This window comes from Heterocephalus glaber, unplaced genomic scaffold (genome assembly GCF_053883595.1).
Source record: "Heterocephalus glaber isolate CG9 unplaced genomic scaffold, H.glaber_assembly_v1.0 deba00001497, whole genome shotgun sequence".
Taxonomy (NCBI): domain Eukaryota; kingdom Metazoa; phylum Chordata; class Mammalia; order Rodentia; family Bathyergidae; genus Heterocephalus; species Heterocephalus glaber.
Genome location: NW_028258320.1, coordinates 14,396,892 through 14,418,330, shown reverse-complemented (window position 1 = coordinate 14,418,330; position 21,439 = coordinate 14,396,892). Strand labels below are relative to the sequence as shown.

Genomic DNA, 21,439 nt, shown 5'->3' with positions numbered 1-21,439 from the left:
AAACAAAGTCTCACTAAGTAGTCCAGGCTGGCCTTGAACTTGCAGTCCTCCTGCCTCAGCCTCCCCAGCGCTGGGATTATGAGTATGCACCACCACGCCCAGCTTTCTGAATTGTTCTTTCCCAGTTCTTGCGTCAGTGATTTCTCTTCAGCATCAAAGCCTCAGCTTTGAAGTTATTTCTTTAGGAAAGACTGCTTTTTCCACTCTTTCTAAAGTAGGCTCTTCCACCCCATACTCTATAGTTTCACTCTTATTCTTGTCTGGATTTACACTATTTGTCTATATACTCTCTGTTTATTCCTACTAAAATATAAGTTTCATGAAGGCAGGACTATAACAGTGCCTGGCACATGTAGTTGTGCTCAACAAATATTTCATAACTGAATAACTACTTTCTATGAAAGATCGGAGAACTTGCCCGCTCTTCCTCCCTCCTTGGTCTGTCTCCTCACCAACCCCCAGTGTACACAAGGGCCTCTCCATGTAGCTTAAATGTGAATATCCTTCAGTAGCCTTTATACTTAGTATGAACCACTGACTTTGTGGTTGAACTTCATCTTTTACTTTGTGAAATCATGCCCACAGCTTTTTGAATGGTTAGTTTCAGCTCGAAAATATAGTGAACAATACATCTGGAAATATTCTGTCATGTTTGCTCTGAGAAACTGTAGAGAACCAGCTGCTGATTTGAAAGGCTTTTATTACTATACAGACAGCCTATTGTCTACAGAAGCAGTGGCTATTACACAGTAGTATGTGTGTTGCTTTTTCTGAGCTATTAACTTGAGAGAAAAATCTTGTATTCACTAATTTATGCATGACTTGTATTCCCCAAGAATAGTTTATTGTGTTCTTTTATTTAGCTGATTTACTGTTCATTTCAGAGTTTTCCATACTCAATTTTTTAAAAAATTCAAAATCCAAATGGCCAGATAGGATTGAAATACTTTCCACTATGGGTTTAAAGTATTTCACAGGTTTGTGCATTAAAATATGGTTTACATTATGATTTAGCATTCCTAGGTAACTTCATATTGATAAAGTGAGTGAATTTCATCACTCACTATATTAATGTTTACTTGTTATGGAATACTTTATAATCATGATGTCATGAAAGAGAAATTAAAAATAGAAAGGGTCCAAGGGATGGAAGGAGTGGAGGAGAGGGGGAGAGGAAGGAGATAAAAAACAAATATGTCATAGTCGTGTACCAACTCCCCACGATGAATGTAATCATTACATACTAAAAGAATGTACTAATAAATAAAAATTTAAAAAAGAAATGGAAATTGACATCCAAGCCCTGTATAAGAGTAATTTTGAAGACAGTAAGAATATATATAATTTGTGGCATAATACACATGCATATAATGTAATCTAGTTAGTGTGAATATTCTGGTAATTAAAAATACTTTTGTAGTCCTGGGAGTGATAATTTAAAAATTGTTTGACCATTAGTATTTTGAAGATTTATATAAAATGATAGATAATACTAAAATTTTAAGTAGGAGTCATTATACCTAAATAATTTAGTTACCTTTTAATCTTTTTTAAATTACAAAAATTATATTTTCACATTTCAGAAAAGAAATAGGCAGTGCAGATCTACATTCACTCAAAATTTCATTAGCATTAATATTATCACTGTTAATATTTGTTTTATTCTTTCAGTGTTTTTGCTATATACATAGGAATTTTGTCTCATGATAGTGTAGTTCTTTATATTCCTTCTTTTACATAAAATATAATGTCAGGGATTTTATAATAGTGCTGACTCTTTATAACCACTTTTAATGGCTCCCATAGTACTCAGTCTAAAGATATATCTTAATTTACTTAATTGTTCCCCTTTGTTGAATAAGGTATTTAAAAAGTGTTTTAGCTATTGTAATTAACATCATAGTGAATAGTTGTTATAACAAAATGGTGAATATTTTAATGAATATTGTTATTATCACATTTGGTATTATTGCATGTTGGGTATAGGAAAGTTGAATTCCTAGGTGCATTTTTTATGTTTTCTTTCTTTTTTTTTGGTTCCGGGGATCGAACTCTGGACCTTGCACTTGGAGGCAGGTGGAGGAACCTGTGAGCTAAATCCCTGGCCCATTTTTTATGTTTTCTAAAACTCACTAGCAAATGATTTCCCACAGATAATACACCAGTTTATATTGCCACCCACAGGGTGTAAAACTATTCTATTGTTGAATTCAGCATTATGTATTATTTTCTTTTAAGTTGGTCTATGATTAAAGGAAAATATTTTTTTAATTTCACTTTTACATGGTAGACTTGCATATTTGGTTTCTAGTATCAAAGTCATCATTGCTTCAAATATTTTCCCCAGTTCCAATAACTTTTATTTTTTTCTGTATAGCTATTTTAGATTACCTAATTGTAATTTATGCACTTTATGTAGCCTTTTAGAGCTGTAGCAGATTTTGTCAGTTAAATGTGTATTCTATAAATCTATAATCTGTAAATATATATTCTTGATGATGAATTTCTCTTTTCCTTCATCATCAAGGATGCCTTCAAATTAGTTACCCAACATAACATTATGCACATGTACTCCATATTGTTATTCACATATATTGTGGAAGTAATCTTTTTTTTTTGGTACTGGGGATCGAACTTGGGTCCTTCTGCTTGCGAGGCAGGTGGTGGAACCACTGAGCTGAATCCCCGGCCCTGGGGAAGTAATCTTTTTTTTTTTTTTTTTTTTTTTGGTTCCGAGGATCGAACTTGGGACCTTGCGCTTGTGAGGCAGGCGGCGGAACCACTGAGCTAAATCCCCGGCCCCATGGGGAAGTAATCTTAATAGTTGTCTGAGAACTTATATTTGAGTTATGAATGTTTTTCCCTTGCAGGTTGGAAAAGAGACTGTTCAAACCACTGAAGATCAGATTTTGAAGAGAGATATGCCACCAGCATTTATTAAGTGAGTAATTAAAATATTCTGTTGCTAAACAGAATCCTTTCGTTAAAAAAACTGATCCCAGGAGCAATTTTTTTTTTTTAAGAAAACTTATGTTTACAATTGAAGTGATAAGATTTTGTCTTTCGATACTCATTTGTGCAAATCGTTATGAATGAAATCGTGTAGTCACAGTTTTTGATAAGGATATGAGACAAGCACCTGGAACCCTCATGTATCACTGTTGGGGATATAAATTGGTACAGACACTTTGGAAAACAGTTTGCCTTTAGTAAAGTAGAAGATAAGCAGTTTCACTCCTATATATGTTTTCTAGAGATACACATGCACATATATACTGGAATCCAAATACAAAAATATTTATTTCATTGTTGTTTATGATGACCCCCTTGGCCTATCTATAGTAGAATGAATTAAAGTAATCATAAGGTAGCCACAAATAGGAATTTTAGTGAGTAATGAAAAGGAATGAAGTTGGGCGTGGTGGTGCATGCCTGTAATCCCAGTACTCGGGAGGATTGCCATGAGTTTGAGGCTAGCCTGAATTGTATAGTGAAACTCTGTCTCAAAAAACAAAAACAACAACAACAACAAAAAGGAATGAGAAATTTTCACTTTAAAATGATTAATTCTATATGAATTTCACTTCAGTTAAAAATTAAAAAAAGAGAATGAATGAATCTCAAAAATAATTAAGGGAGGCCAGGTGTGGTGGTTTATACCTGTAATCCCAGCACTTGGGAGGCTGAGGCAGGAGGATTGCAGTGAGTTTGAGGCCAGCCTGGGCTATATAGTGAGTTTAAGGCTGGCCTGAACTACATGGTAAGACCCTGTCTCAAAAAAACAAACAGACAAACAACACCAAGCAAAAATAATTTATGTTCTTTAGGGGATGCCTATTTATAGGATTAAAAGATAAAAATTATTAAGGAAATAACGATCACCAGAGTCTCTGGGAGAGAAAAAGTAGGTTATACTCAGGAAGAGTCACACCAGGGTTCTAAAATGGTAATAATGTTCTATTTCTTGACTTAAGTGATAAGTTACATGGGTAGTTGTTTTATAATTATTCATTATACCATATATTCTTTTATGTAATTTTTTTCTGTGTAAATGTCACAATTTTAAATAAAGCTAAAAGTGCTCCTAGATTTTTATCTTCCTTGTGTTCCATTATTTTCATTGAACAGATGCAAATATTTTACTCATACTGTGTTATTTCTAATTTGGGTGAATGTTCTATGGAGCTGTTTCTTTTATTTTATGTGTCAGTGAGGAATAACTTAATAACTTAAAGGAGAAAAGGTTTATTTTGGTTCATAGTTTCAGGGGGTTTGTTCCATGGTCAGCAGACTTCATTGTTTTTAGGCCTATGGTGAGGCTTGGTGGCGGAAAGCTGCTCACTTTGTACAGCCAGAAGTAGGGGGGGAGAGCAGAGACAGAGACAGGCAGACAGTGAGGAAGTGGCTGAGGACAAGATACAGTTCCCAAAGTCACATTACCATGACCCATTTCTTCAGCGAGGCACCACCTCATAGGTTTGTCACCCCCCAATAATGCCGTCAAATTATGAATCCACCAATGATTTAATCCACCAGTGAAGTGGGAGTCCTCATGGTCTAATCACCTTCCAAAGCCCATCAGTTGCCAAGCACGTGGTCGTTGGGGGCCATTTTAGATCTAAACCATCACATCTTACATTAAAAACATAGTTCTAGTGTGTAGGAGATTGCCTTTGACCCCCTGGAAGGTACAGTTTGATGAGGCAGTGAACAAGACTGTAATCTCAGACCAGATAACCTTACAGCCCTGACATTTTAGTCTATGAATATCATTTCATTGGTAAATGGATTTTTTCAGGAAACTCATTCCTACTCATTCCCAGAGACAGACCCTTTATATATGCTATATATTTTCATAGAGTTCCTTGGGGTTTAGAAAAATAAAGAGGGTAACCCTAGTTGTGATAAAATCTTCAAAGCAAAGCTTCATTGATCACTCCTGGTAGTAACTAGGGTGCCAACTCCTTACTCTGTAATGGGTAATTTGTTTTATTTTATTTTTTGTTTTTTTGAGACAGGGTTTCGCTATGTAGTTTGGGCTGGCCTTGAACGCACTGTGTAGCCCAGGGTGGCCTCAAACTTGCAGCGTTCCTCCTGCCTCAGCCTCCCAAGTGTTGGGATTATAGGCTTGCTCCTCCATGTCCCACTTATGTAATTGGTAATTTTAAGGAAAGAAATATTTATCCTCTTTTTCCTGTATAAACTTTATTTCAGAAAAGCCTGATAGCCCTAGTTGATGAGAATTCTAATCAATAAATATGAAAAGAATGACAATTAGAAAATCACTGTGTGATTTTTAATACAATAGTTGGTTTAGGTAAGGATAATCAACAGATAAAACCATTCAGAAGTTTTAAGGATTATTGCATCATAGCACAAAAACCTTGGTCTTCATGGTGAATCAGAGGAAAACAGTGTGCTAAGACCAGGTGAAAAATTTGCTAAGCAGTTTACTTAAAAGCATATATAATTTAAGCTAAGTGTGGTGGCACATGCTGGTAATCCCAGCATTCTAGAAAGCTGAGGCAAAAAGTTACTAAGTTCAAGCCCAGCCTGGCCAATTTAGTGACTAAGCAACACCCTGTTTCAATAAAGGGGGACTGCTGGGATACAGGTGAGTGTGAAGCCCCTGGGCTCAATCCCCAGTATTGCCCCCGAATATATATATATATATATATATATATATATATACACACACACACACATATTCATATTTATACACATATGCATACATACATACATATACTTAATATGCTGCACTCTGAAATGTTACTTGAAAATAGCCCAGTGTACAAACAGCACTATGGCTGTCAAGCACATTTAGGTCCAAATAAACACTGTACAATTTTTTTTTTAAAGTTCCTGTATGTATTTATTTATTTTTTTGGTACCGGAGATCGAACTCGGGACTTTGGGCTTGCGAGGCAGGCACTGGAACCACTGAGCTAAATCCCTGGCCCAATATTGTACAATTTAAAACATGGTTCTCTATGTTATTCTTCCTTTACTTTAGAATGCAAATGAAGCAGAAAACAGCAGATGCCTTGATGGTGGGGAGGGGGCGGGGTGGAGAAACAGATGGAAGCCATTAATGACATCCTTGGAACTTTTGAGCAGGCATTCTTCTGGGCTGTTTGTTTGATGTTTAGAAGTTTCCAGGGCATGACTGACCTAGGGTCCTCTGTAGTCTACTTTTACAAGGATTTCTAAATAGTGACTGCTTAGGCAGCTCTAGTGAAGAAAATAAATTTTAGAAATGTATTGTTAGATCAGTCTCCAAGAATGCTAGGATGGCAGGGCTAGATTCTTGGCCTGTAGATAGATTTGTATCTAAGCCATCTAATACATATTTAAAGGTTTTTTTTAAAAGGGAAGAATATGACATTTTTAGAATTTTAAAGGCAGTTAAATCAAATAATAGACTGTGTAATTGGCAATTAAGGTGTGTTGAAAATGGGTTCCATACCAGTTAAAAATGACATACATGTTGAATATCCCTAACTTGAAATTCCCAAATCACTAACAAAACAAAGCAAAGCAAAACAAAACAAAATACAAACTGTAAAACCTGAAAAACTTTGAAATCTGAAACCTTTTTGATCCCAACTATTTTGGATAAAGGATATTTAACCTATATTTGAACTCTCATTGTCAGTGAAGGACTTCTAGTGCTCAGAATATTCCTTATTGTAAAAGAACCACTTGAAAATAGAACAAGATTTGCATTGTCACCGGAGGACTTTCTCCTGGGTAGAGCACGAAAAGCTCTCTGACAGCACTGGTAGATAAAGTTCATAGTTAACTAAGTTTACCCAAGATTGCGATAGTAGCTACACTATTGCATGATGGTTGCCACGGAAACTGTTCTGATCATGAAGTTCAGGCAGGAGCACAACTGCCATGCTGGGCTGTTAAAAGTATTAGTCGCATCCCATGTGAAGTCATTTGTGCCTTTAGAGATTGTCAGGAGAGTCACTTGCTGCATCGTTGTCATTATCATCGTTGTCATCTAGCTGCAGCAGTAACTGATAATTACGTGTAATTGATTAATGGGATAGACACTCATTTGTCTAGCATGCTGCATGCTATATAGAAGAGCAGTTCTTATCAGTATATAGTAGTCATTTGTGAGATGCATTACAAGTGATCTACTAATAGCAATAAAATGCCAAAGTTTACTAATGCTTTACTTTAAAAAATAACTTGAGCATACTCAAAGTCACATATATAATAATACTTATTCCTGTTTTTTAAATCTTTCATTGAAATATAACATACTCTCTTGCTTTAATTTTGCTTTCCTTAGTGGAGAGAAATAAGTGGAATTATAGCTCTCCTGGCTGGGAATTGTGTGCAGTTCCAGGTACACACACCGTGGTATGCTGGGGCATGTTATGCCTGTGTTTTATTTTTTTACGTATTATGAAGAAACAAAAGTGGAAATTGATGCTGCAGAGAAACGCTGTTTTTTTTGGAGACATGATCTCACTAGTTTAGGCTGGGCATGAACTCACAACGATCCTGATCCTTGTGCCTTAGCCTCCGGCATGCACCACCATGGTTGGCTTGAGAAAATTTTTTTAAAAAGGAATATTTTAAGAATTTTGCAGTGTAATACAGATTGACTTTATAGTAGGAATAGGAGTACAGAGAAAGAGAGCTATCACTGTCAGTAGAACTAGTAGAAAGAGGCTTCAGGTAGGAAGTAGGAGCTGGGAGAGTAGAGGAAGGGAGAGCAGAGAGTCTCTGGGCCCAGGGGCTCTGAGGAGAGGAATGTCACTGAGGAACTGAGCTTAGGGAGGTAGGTGGGGCCAAGTGATAAAGGGTCCTGAAAGCCTGGCAGAGCAGTTTAAAATTGGGCAGCAGGGTGACAGACAACAGGAATGAAAGTGGTTTTCTGGGAAGACTCAGAGCTAAACAGAATAAATCATAGGTGCCACTGGTAGTGCTAGGAGGGTAAGTTGTATATCAGATGAACCAGATTCATTTTCTGTCGGTGTGGATTTGCCTCAAATTGAATCCTTGTAGATGAGAAATGTTTATGGCAAATTATTTTATTTGCCTTGGAAAAATTGCATTTGTAGTATTCAGTGGAATTGCATTCTTATTTCTGCAGTGGACCACAAATGAATATGAAAGGCAGTTCTTGGACCCCACCCAAGAATGCCCAGTGTGTGAACTCATCAAAAGGCATAGCTTCTGAGGTGGTCTCATGGTATGAACGCCTTGAAAAGGATGTAGTGCATGCTGTCTGCTGCCGGCAAGGTGACAGTTGCGTTTAGAACTGTAAAGTGTCACGTTCTGCCCCAGCCCTGCTCCGAACAGCCTGAAATCATCAACACTTGGATTGAGTTACCAGCTTGGATTAGTTTTGAAACATATTGCAATGTCTAGGCCTTTTGAATAAAATTGTGTTCCAAAAATACAATGTGGAAGGGTGCTCTATTGCTGCATGACTGCCATTCATCATATTCCCTGGGGAATTACCTTGTTTTTAACCCTTAAACTTTATCACTTAAGCACAGTTATGCTCTGTATACTTTTACATTCTTACCATAATTCATATTCATGTTCAAAGAAGATATTTCCAAAGGATTCAAGCATGCTTATACATTTAGATCTCTTTGACCTGAAGTAATAGTATCACATTTTTAGTTCACCATCATTTATATTTAGCTTTAACTTTTTCTTTGCTTTTGATCTTGAGCACTCAAACTAATTTGTGATGTAATTTGTATTTTTACATACAATTGTGGGTGAAGTGCCCAGGATATCTTTTTTTAGAATTCAGTTTTTGCTCCTATCACTCAATGCTCTCTGGTTGTCAGGAGCTAATGTGTGCTTTTAATGGTTTGGGTTTTTTAACTTGAGGTTTTCTGTGATCCTTTCCATGGCTATTGTAAGAGACCTGACCTAGTCTCTGTGAGATAATATAATCATTCACGTCTGCCAGCTTCTTTCCTGCATTTCTGACTGAGAGCAAGGGCTCAAACTTAAAAACAGTTCACCTTTGGACTCACCACATGAGACATAGCTGGCTACTGCTATTTTGGACAGACTTTCTTTGTGAAGTTTGCAGTCTTCTCAGTAATGAACTGAATCAGTGTGTTAATTTGCAGAGAACTTCTAAACAGTTTGGCAGGGATTAAATCTTTGATTTACTTTGTGTACTCTTCCTGCTTAAGAATGAACAGATACCATGTGATCCTTGTGTTTTCACTGTCTATAGAGTAATCAGAATCACAGGATTGAAAAGAACTCAAGCGGCAAGGAAACTCACATATATAGAATATCTATTATTGAGCAAGGGAATTCACATTTATAGAATTATCTATTTAACAAGGGAACTCATCTTCGTAGAATATTATTGAGCAAGGTACAATATTTTCATTTTCTCATATAATTTTGAGAACACTAATTTTTTGATATCAGTAAACCCATTTTATAGATGAAAAGACTGAAGTTTGACAAATTTTAACTTACTCAAGGTTGCTCAGGTAGTTAAGTGGTAAGACAGGTTTCCTTATCTGTGTCCATGGCTTCCAGCTGTGCATTCTTTCTACAATCTGACTTCCCAGAAAATAATGTAGTGCATCTCTCTCCAGGCAGTACTAATTTTGTACCAGTCTTTGATGATAATAATTTACACTTTTCCTAAAGTATTTTTTTAAAAAGTCATAGTACAGATATAACTGGTGATGTCTGCATTTTCTTTACAGCTGTAAAGAAGTTAAGTAATAAAATTTTAAAGCTTTAAGAAATCATAGGGTTTATTCATGTTTTTTTTTTGGTACCAGAGATTGAATTATGTTTTATAAGTGAATTGAGGTCATTGGCTGTTTGACCTTACCATGTAAAACAAGCAAACACTAGAAACAATTAGATATATTGATTCCCTTAATTAATACCTTGACTTTTCCTATGTAGTCTAGCCCCAAATTAAGTTCTCAACAGTTTTTTTTTTTTTAGTCATTTAAGATCTTGTTCTTTCCTTAGTAGAAACAAAAGAACTTGTAAAAATAGCTTTATTTCTTAAATATTTTCAGTGGTTATTTAATCCACCTTATTTTGCAGAGGAGGCAGCTGGGACCCAAAGAAGCTCAGTAACTTGTTGAAAGTTATCCAGTGTGTAAATGGCAGAGGTACGATTCTAACCTAGAACACTCTGACTCCAGTCTTATGTTCATTCTAGTATACTTAGACACTGTTTCTTTTACAAGAACCTGTTATAGTTGAGTAGTTATTGTGAGGCTTAAGCAAAATGACATGTATATGAAAGTCACTGAAATAAGGGAGAAGGGGGTCTTTGTTAATGATTAACTTCCATAGCGCTCGCTCTCTCTTGTTTTTCCTCTTTTGTTTTCTTCAAGTAAACTCAATTACTTTTAAAGGTTTTCTTACAGATTTTTTCCCCCGTAATCTATAAATCTTCTGCCTGTAGTAAGAGGTTTTTGTTGTTGTAAAACCCAGGGCCTCACTTTTGCAAGGCAAGTGCTCTACTTCTGAACTACACCGTCAGCCTTATTTATTTAACGTTCTCTCTGTATCCATCGAGATGACCACATATCCCTCTGTTCTGTCAAGGTAGTCTGTAGTCTGCTACATGAATATAGATTTTTTGATAATGAACCATCCTTGCATCTTTAGGGTAAAACCCTATTTGGTTGTGATTTAAAAAAAAAAATCAGATCACAATGCTGAATTCAAGTAGCTAATATTTTAAAAAGATTTTTCTTCTTTGGTCATGAGGGACCTTGATATATAATTTCCTTTTCTTGTTCTGTTCTTGTCCAGTTTTGGGTCAAGGTCATTTTAATCTTCATAAAATATTTTTCTGTCTTTGAAACAGTTTATATAAGATAAAGCTCCAAAAAGATTGGCGATACAATACTTGTATCTGAAAGTCTCTGGCTGTGTCTTTTGGAGAAAGAGATTTGCTTATTCATTCAGTTTCTTTTTACTGTCTATTCCAAGTTTTCAATTATGGCAAGTCAGTTTTAATAATATGACATTTTTCTAGGAATGATGTATTTCATCTAAACTCCCACATTTATTAATGTAAAATTAATAGGATTTTATTATTTTTCATCTTTATCATTAAATCACCTATTCAGTATTATTCATTTCTATCTTTTGTCTTTTTTCTTATTGTTCTTGTTAGAGCCTTATCTTTTATTAGTTCCCCCCAAAGGTCCACTTTATTAAACTGTTCTCCTATATTTATTATTTACCTTTTGTTTGTTTGGTGCTGGGGAGTTCTTGATTGAAGCCCAGAGCCTTGTGCATGCTAGGCAAGCACTAAGCCATTTTATTTTGTTTTATTTTATTTTGAAATAGTCTTGGTAAGTTGCCTAGGCTCACTTCAAACTTTCAGTTCTCCCGGCTCAGCTTCCTGAGTAGCTGGGATTACAGGCATGAGCTACCACACCTGGCTAATGCTTCAGTCTTTATGTTTAATCTTTTTTGTTTTTAAATAAATATATTTAAGGCTCTTAATTTTGTTCTAAGTCCTACTACAAGTTAGGTTACAGATACCTTGTTGTTCCGCCTTAAATATTTCATAATTTTGATCGTGAATTCCTCTTTAACCATGTGTGTTATTTAGGAGTGGATTTTAAAGTTTTCAAATCTCTTTTTACTGTCTCTTTGTAATATTTCTAAATTGATTATATTGTGCCCAAAAGACATGGTTGGTATAATACCAGCTCTTGGAAATTCTTTTGTGATGTAGTAAGTGATTTGTTTTGGTGAGTATGCTATGTGTGCTTGAAAAGAAAGTATATATATTTTTTGTTTGGATATAGAATTTTATTTATGTGAATCAGACTTTATAGTCTATTTTGTCTGTTTAAATTGTCAGTTTGTGATTGAGGTAGAATTTCCTATGCTACTTGTAGACTTACTGATTTTCCTTCTAATTGTTGGTGTTAGTTTTATGTGTTTCAAAGTAATATGTAAGCTGGTTATAAGTTTGTGATTGTCCTGGGTTCTAAATTCTGTTAATGATTTGTTGTTTATTACCCTTTTTTAGAATGACTGTTGATTGATGTTAGCCTCCTGTTGGGTTGTATGTCTACATCCAATCTCTTTATTTTTAATCCACATACTGGTTATTGGCTATTTATTTCACAAGTAACAATATCCTCTTATTCTGTCTATTCCATTTCTTCCCTTTCATTTTGTTTTTAGGCATCCTAACCTCTGTAGCTCATTCATTACATTCTTCTGTAAAACACTGTCAACATTTTTCAGCACAAGAACCTTCAAGTGATAATGGTGAGATGTTCAGTTATTATCTCACTAATAGAAATGCATGCGAAGATACAATGAGTTCGATAATATTTAGATGTTTAAACTATTTTAAAATTATTTTCAACGTACATTTGAAAACTACTGGTATCTGTGAGACACATTGGCTTTTATAGTCTGTTTCTGCCATGATGCCAGCTTGAGGTGGAGGTGGGCCTGGGCATCGGTGGACTCACAGTTCTTGATTGAAATTCAGAATCTCTTTCCCTGCACTGATGCCAGATTTGGACAGAGGGTGAGGAAGGAGGAAGAGAGGAGAGGACCAGTCATTCAAGCTTTTAAGGATTCAAAGATTGTGACTCATCCTCTGTCTTCAGATGACCTGCTCATCAAGACTAGAGGAGCATGTAGCTTGGGAACTCTCCCTTTCTCACCGTGCCACTTCCTCTTTAGTTGACTCTTGACTTGTACAGTCAAAACGGCTGCATAAAAGACCTTAGCAAGCGTGCGTATGTGTGTTTGGTTGTCCTTAACGAGCCTTGATTCTTAAAACTCACTGTGGTGTTACTGAGGTATAACTGATAAGTGACAGTTGTGTATACTTCAGATGTGTTGCTGTGTTTTTTTCATTTTGAGAATATATGTGCAGTATCCCGTGCTATCGCCATTAGGCCTTGACAAGAGTGAGAAGGCCGCTTTGCCCTGTGTTGTACTTTGAGAGTTGCCACAGGGACAGGAAGACTTCCTGGGCGATGAACATCTTTCCGTGCAGGAGCACAGGGTCAGGGCAGCATGTTGAGTGTTATCATGCAGGGTACAGCTGGATCAGTTGGTGCTGTGTGTTTGCTACTTGAGCTAGATTAAGAATGTCATTGTGCTCTGTGTTCCTGACTCCCTCCTAAAAATTAACCATGCCTGTGGCCTTCACTAAGATTTCTGGATGACTGGTGCTTGAAGATCCTTGACCTTTCTCAAAATGGCAACTCCAGGAGCAAAACATCTTAGCTATAACTATGATGCCGCAGAATGAGTCTATTTCTGATGTTTTAAATTAAAATTTGTGCCAAGTGGTTAGTGTATAAAAGGTCACCTTATTTTCGTGCGTCTTATTTGTATTAATTTTTTTTTTATCATGTGTATAAACACAAAAAGACCTGAGGAGTGGGAACGAATTGTTACAGAGGCCGTGCTTCCTATTTGAGGGATGCTAGAATGGTGGGACTGCCCTTTGCTGATGCCTGAAATCTCACTGGAACACATTCTTTGGATTAACAATTTAAATCTTAAACACTTCTTTTTTTTTTCTCCTTAAATTCTTTTATTGGTACATTGTAGGTATACAACACAATTACATTTCTCATTGGGAACTTGTATCTTTACATGATGCATCTTGGTTCTTATTTTTTCCCCAGTCCTAGCCCTCCCTTCACCCCCTCCACCCTTCCCTATTTACAAAGACTTTATTTCCATTTTTTCCATTTCTCAGCATTTTTCCTTTCCCTTCTTTCCTTTCCCCTGCCCCTCCCACTACCCCCTACCCCTTTGGACCTTTTCTTCCTATTTTGCATTATCGATTATTCATTCTAATCATTGGTGCGTTTTAGGTATACAGTATAATGACATTCATCATTGGAAATTTGCACCTTTACATAATCTCTCTTGGTTCTTATTTTTCACCCTTGCCCAGCCCTCCCTTTAACCCCTCCATTCTTCCCTACTTACAAAGATTTTGTTCCTATTTTTCCACTTTCTCATATTAATTCCATTCCCTTCTTTCCTTTCCCCTACCCCTCCCACTTCCTTCCCCCTTTGGCCCTTTTCTTCCTATTTCACATTACCTATTATACATTTTAGTCCTTATTTGCACTTTCAGTTTCTCACACTACAGAAAACTATTCAGTATTTACACATGTGTGTCCTATTTATTTCACTTAAGAGTATGCCTCAATGTGCATCCACTTAGCTATAAATGTCTCTAATTTCTCATTCTTTATGGCTGAGTAGTACTCCATTTTATTAAAAAAACATTTTGGCTGGGGATTTAGCTCAGTGGTTTCACCGCCTGCTGTGCAAGTGCAAGGACCCGAGTTCAATCCCCAGTACCAAACAACAGAACAAAACAAGCCCACATTTTCTTTATCCAGTCTCCAGTTGATGGGCAACTGGGCTGTTTCAAAGTTGGTTTTTTTTTGTACCAGGGATCAAACTTGGGACCTTGCGCTTGCGAGGCAGGCGGTGGAACCACTTAGCTAAATCCCTGGCCCTCCCTTTAGCTATTACAAACTGTGCCGCTATGAACATGGGTGCATATATATTGCTGTGGTATGATTCTTTTTAATTCTTTGGGGAAGATCCCCAGCAGGGGAATAGCTGGGTCAAGTGGGACCTCTAATCCTAGTCCTTTGAGGTATCTCCATACTGATTTCCACAGTGGTTGCCCCAGTCTGCACTCCCACCAACAATGGAGAAGGGTTGCTTTCTCCCCACACCCCCGCCAGCATTTGTTATTGGTTGATTTCTTGATAGCAGCCATTTTTTTCTGGGGTGAGGTGGAATCTCAGTGTTGTTTTCATTTGCATCTCTCGAATGACCAGTGATGTTGAACATTTTTTCCTATGTTTATTTGCTGTTTCTACTTGTCTGAGAAATGTCTGTTCATTTCAGATGCCCAGTTTTGGATTGGGTCTTTAAATTTCGTAGGTCTGATTTTGTTAATTTCTTTATATATTCTAGATAGTAGACCTTTGTCTGAGGAACAGCTGGTAAAAATTTTCTCCCACATTGTGGGTTGTCTCTTAGCTCTGTTGGTGGTTTCTCTTGCTAGAAGCTTTTTAATAAGAAGAGATCCCACTTGTTGATTGTTTGTGCTAGTTTACATACAACTTTTTGTTCATGAAATCTTTTCCTGTACCAATGTCTTCAAGAGTTCTACCTAACTTATCTTCCAGCCGGTTTAGTGTTTCTGTTTTAATATTTTCACGGACATACTTCTAATCACAGTATTAATTTATGCTTGTTTACATATCTTATCTCCACCTACTGAGGTTGGGGCTTCTTTGTTACTGGTTTTTGTTTTCTGAAACAGGATCTCACTATGTAGTCCAGGCTGGCCTTGAACTTGTGATCTTCCTGCCTCAGCCTCCCCAGTGCTGGGATTATAGGTGAATGCCACCTCACTGGCTTTGTTGTTGTCTTTCAAATCTTTCTATTTTTAGGAATTATAACATGAAGTAAGTCTTTAGTAAATTAGGTGAACAAATAGAGTGTATGTGAAAGAATTGAATGAAAGGAATTTAAGTAACTCAATTTTTCTGAGCACAGTCTAAATATAATCTTTTAGGAAGAGAGACTTGTGGCAATCTTCTAGATCTATTTTCTAACCTTCTAGATCTAGGTGTAGAATCTCTAGATCTATTTTCCTTTTATTTTTCTTAAATAAAAATTTTAGGGCTGAGGATGTATCTCAGTGGTAGAGCACTGGCCTAGCATGTATTGTGCCCTGGGTTTGATTCTCAGCACTACATAAGAAACAAAAAAATAAATAAATAAACGTTCAGCTAAGTTTAAATTTCTTGATTAGTGATAGCTAAGATCACATGGAACTGAGAGAGTTGGAACTTTCTCTTACATTTCTCAAACTCTCTCAGGAGCAATTCTGGAGGGATGAATTCATGAACACATTTAGGGATCCCATGGGACCAAGCCATTTGCAGGTGTGTCCAGCCTTTTGGCTCACCCAGGCCACCTTGAGGAAAGAGGAATGATCTTGAGCCACATAGAAAATATACAGTGTAGTTACTGTTTATTAGTAACCAAACTTCTTTTACTTTTCATATTTGTTAGATAACATTTTCAACATTTATTTATTTATTGGTACTGGGGATGGAACTCGGGGCTTGTGAGGCAGGCGCTGGAACCATTGAGCTAATTCCACGGCCCCTCTAGGTAACATTTTTTTTTTTTTTTTTTTTTTTTTTTTTGATACTGGGGATCGAACTCTGGACTTTGTGCTTGCAAGGCAGGCAGTGGAACCACTGAGCTAAATCTCTGGACCCCTAGGTAACATTTTTAAAAGCCAGATGTGATGTGTTGGACACCTGTAATCCCAGCACTGGGAAGGCTGAGGCAGGAGGATTGCCAATTTCAAGGCCAGTCTGGATTATGTAGAGAGACTTGTCTCAAAAAAAAAAAAAAAGGTGAAAAAATGAAAAAGGAAGGCAAATGGCCTGTGGACTGCAGGTTGGGGACATCTGAAAGCATGAGAATTTTCTGGTACTTTAGGTTGAAGACTTTGAAGGCAGAGAAAAGCCTTGACCCTGTATAAATTGATTGATCGCAAGTCTCCAATACTTCTAGAACACAGTCAAGATACAAGATTATTTAGGAAACTGACTATGACCCTAGTCATTCCCTAAAATGCTTTCTAAAATTCAGATTTCTATTTTAAAGTAGAAGACCACCTTAAGAAGCCAGGCAGTTTGAATGTTTAAATAAAATTGCATTTTCCACAGACAAGACAGACTCCTTCCTGTTTTTGATTGCTGGCTAGTCACAGTGGGATGTATTTGGCTTTTACGAATGCCATTAAATTTTAATGTACAGATCAGATATCTTACTGTAGAAAACAAATGGTGCAATGTCTGTTTTGGCCCTCTTGTTTTACCACCCAAGGGAACCATTAGTGGAAAACCAGATTGATTCCTGCAAACCTTTTCCATTTCATCTGTTCTTTTCCCCCTGTTCTTTGTCACTTTCCTCTCTCCCCAGACTGGCTATTCCCAGCATCTGTTTTCTTTTTCTTTTCTTTCTTTATTTCTTTTTTTTCAAATTTGAAAACCATCTGTGTCATTTCTGGATTAGTTTTGATTGATTTTTTTTCTTCATTATGGTTGGTATTTTCATGCCTTTTTGCCTCCTTGGTGATTTTTGATTAGATGGCAGTTTTCTGTCGCTGCTGTAACAAATCACAAACTTAGTGGTCTACAATAACACAGATTTTTTTACCTTACAGTTGTGGAGATCAGAAGTGCAAAGTGGGTCATCAGGACCACATGATTTCTGGAGATTGCATGAAAGAAAGCATTTCTATGCCTTTTCCAGCCTCCAGAGGCTGCCTGCTTTCCTTGGGTTGTGGCCCCTTATCATTCCAACCTGGGTTTCTGTCATCATGTCTCCTGCATCCCTTGTCATATCATAGTGAAATAATAACTTCAGCGTACTGATAACTGTCAAACATTCTGTTCTACCGTGATTGCCTTTGAAGAATGATTGCAACATAAACATTTTCAAGTAAACAAAAACTGATAACTTTTTTTTATGAGCAGACTTTTTTTTTTTGGTACTGGGGATTGAAGTGAGGACCTTGCACTTGCGAGGCAGGCGTGGCACCACTGTGTTAAATCCATGGCCCTTTGAGCAGACTTTTACTAGAGAAAATTCTAAAGAATGTGCAGAATGACAAACTTCAAATGATCCTAGATACCGGCTAAGGTCTGAGATGCAATAAGTAATGATGAGCCAAGATATCAAACAATTTATTGGTAAATATAAACAAATGTTGACCTAATATGGTAATGGAGTATGTTTTACCTATAACCTTCTGAAACCAAATATGTGGGGTTTTCCACACAAAAAGCAGTTCTTCAGCATCCTGTGTACCAATTGTGTGTCTAACAGTTGAGTGTCAGACTCAGTCCCACAAGGCCACCCTCACTTGAGACGCCAATCACAAATGATGAGTGCCTGGGGGACTGCATTACTGACTGAGGTGACCGCAGAGTTGGGAGTTTGCACAATTCTGCCTTCTCTCCATAGTTTGCTAGCAAATTGTCACAGAACTTGGGAAAACATTTTATTTACATTATAGATATATTCTAAAGGATAAAACCCAGGAATAGCCACATTGAAGACATGTACAGAGCAAGGTATGATATCATATGGAAGGGAACTCATCCCAGCAGCTAGAAGCTCAGGGGCTTTATAGAGGTTTCATCACAGAGACACAATTGATAAATTACTGGCCGTTAGTGAGGCTGAAAGTTGCCGTAGGGGTGGGAGTGAGGCCCCATCCCTCTAGACAGAGACAGAAATAGAGAGATAGAGATAGAGACAGACAGAGACCACATTTGGATGCAATGCATTCGAGCAGTAATGAGAAGATTGAAGAGTCTCTGTTTTTGTTTTTTTGAGAAAGGGTCTTGCTGTGTAGTCCAGGCTGGCCTTGAACTCGAGGGAGTCTTCCTGCCTCAGCTTCCCAAATGCTGGGATTACAGGCCTACACCACTATGCCTGAATGAGCCTCTTATATTTAGAAGTGTACATGTATTTTTAAATTTCTAAACAATTCATTGTCAGAGAAATCATAATGGAGATTATTTAGAACCGAGTAACAAAAATATGTGTCTCTCAAAACTCATGGGGCCTGGAAGCACAAAAACAATCAGTTTCATTAGTAAAAGAAAATGCAAATTAAATTCACAGTAATTTATCATTTCACATGGAACAGATTGACAAAAAGTTCAGATATTGAGGATCAATTGAGAACACTACTGGTGGAAGTAGTAAGTTGATAGTCATTTTGGAAGAGTTTGGAATTCCTTGGTCAAGTTGAATATATGTATTTCCTTTATCTTAACACTTCCACTGAAAGGTGTATAACCTAAACTCTGTGCATGTGTACCAGAGGTCTGTAAGAGACAATTCATAGCAATATTATTCATATTAATACCAGTAACAAACACAGAAACCTAGAACACCTCTAATGTCCACAAGAGGTAGAATGAATAAATTATGGTATATCCACAGTGGAATATCACACAGTAGCTACAGTTACTAACATGATCAGAAGAATGGGATCAATGTCATAAGCCTGAAAAAAAGACCAGTCACAAAAACATGCATGGCATTATGATTCGACTCAGTAAAGTGTCAGACAGGGAAAACTAAACAATATGTTACTTAGGTATATATGCGTAGGTTGGTTGTAAAAGTATAAATAATTAAACATCAGATTAATGGTTACTTACAGAGAATAGGAAAGAAGATTTGTTTACGTTAGAGTTTCAGAAACTTGGTATTGTTTTATTTCTGAAGCATATGCTGTATAGATGAATGAATTAAAGTTCGTATAAGTTTTCTTGTGTTTGAATTAAAGTTCATACAATTCTTAAGTGTATGGTTTATATGGTTTTAAACATAGGAAAATCCTAACTTTATTCATGAAAGAGAAATGCAAAGTAAAATTACATCAAGTAACAAGACAGCTAACAGAATGGGAGAAAAATTTGCAAATTTTCAATCTGATGAGGGTTTAATATTTAGCCTATGTAAAGAACAGTTGTCAACAACAACACATAAGGTAGCTAAAGGGAAAAATGGACAAAGGACTTGAATACCCATTTCTGTAAAAAAAGAAATGAACAAGCATGTAAAAAGACGTTCACTACCATTGGTCATTAAGGAAATCTAAATGAAAACCACAATAAGGTACGATTTCATACTCATTAGGGTGGCTTTAGTAAGAAAGAAAAAAACCAAGCAAAATATAACAAGTGTTGGTGAGGATGTGGAGAATTAGAAACTCTTACACTTTCTGGTGGGAGTATAAATTGGCAAAGCACTGGAAAATAGTTTGGCAGTTTCTCAAAACGTTAAGTTAAACATAGGATTGCCATGTCAAGTAGCAGTTCCCTCCTAGATACATACCCAAGAGAATTTAAAATGTGTATCTATCAGAAACTTCCTGTGAATGTTTATAGCAGCATTATTCATAATTGCCAAAGGTGGAGACAAGCCAGGTGTCCATCAGTGTGTGAATAGGTAAAGCAAATTGGGGCATATATAGTACCTACAGTGGAGTATTATTCAGCCATTAAAAGGAATGAGGTACTGATAAAGATTACGACTTGGATGAACCTCGAAAACCTTAATGCTAAATGAAAGAAGCTAGATAAGAAAGGTTATATGGTACATCAGTCCTCTTATATGACATAGGCAAATCCATAGAGACAAAACCAGATTAAGGGGTTATCATGAGATGGAGGAAAGAGGGAATGGGAAGCAATTACTTAGTAAGTGCTGGGTGTTTTACTGAGATGACAAGCTTTGACAGTAGTTGGGTGGGGAATTGCATAATACAGTATTGTGAATACCAAATGCTACTGAATTGTACCCTTTGAAATGGTTATGGGAATCGTTGCATGTTATGTGAATTTCACTTTGATTGAAAGTACTTATATATGGATTCCATTTTGGTATATCATTAGAGAAGATACAAAAGTTTGATTACACATTGAATTGGTGAGATGGTAAGAACTGTTTTGGTACTCTCGTTCATTGTGATGGGAATGTAAATGAGTATAACTTCTGCAGACTGCAGTTGGGGAGCGATTGTTAAAATTACAACTATCGGGGGCCAGGGATTTAGCTCAGTGGTTCCGCTGCCTGCCTTGCAAGCACAAGGTCCCGAGTTCAATCCCTGGTACCCCCCCCCCCCAAATTACAACTATCCGTACCTTTGACTCAGCAATTCTAGTTCTGGAAGGTACCCTGCGTATACATAAATTCTGAACTATTGCATAGCTATGTAAAAGAATGAAACAGCTTTTTATGTACGTTTAACAGAACATATCCAAGTGAAAAAAGCAAAATGCAGAGTATACATAGTATGATACTATTTGTGTAAAAAAAGGGGAAATGCATATATTTGTGTCTGTATGCCTGAAATATCTTATGAAGACCTTCCATGCATAACATTGAAAGAAACTCAGTATTAGCTGCAAGTGGGATTGAATTTGAGTGCCTTAAAGATAGTGCAGGGAAGGATGCTTTCTATTGTATGTGTGTGGCCTTTTAGTTTTAAATGTGTATATATGTTTTTGTAATTTATGTGAATATTCATATCATATAATTTAAAATTAAATTGAAATTCTAATTTAAAGATCCCAAAGAACAAAGCACCCAGTCCCTTCAGACAGATCAAAAGCTGTAGCAAATAGGTCTTGCTCTTCAGTGATTTTTGTTAGGTACTGCCTTATGACCCCAGTGTTTGTGTCTTAGCTTAGTAAAGCATGCTTTCTGAGAGGAGATAGAATAGTGCTTTTTACACCTCTACATACAATACAGTTTCCATAGCCCAGGTGCCCCCCACCCCAGTGCCTTTGCTGGGGTTGGAACCTAGGGCCTTCTGTAC

The 21,439-nt window shown here is 36.7% G+C and overlaps 1 protein-coding gene across 3 annotated transcripts in view; it reads left to right on the top strand.

The window, feature by feature from the left end:
* Vcl (vinculin) overlaps positions 1–21,439 on the top strand; it is a 105,471-nt gene that overhangs the window by 33,230 nt on the left and 50,802 nt on the right. For all 3 annotated transcript variants that reach the window (XM_004846315.4, XM_004846314.4, XM_087185400.1), the window contains exon 2: positions 2,871–2,941. In XM_004846315.4, coding sequence (XP_004846372.1) covers positions 2,871–2,941 — 71 coding nt within the window. The remainder of the gene's footprint in view (positions 1–2,870; positions 2,942–21,439) is intronic.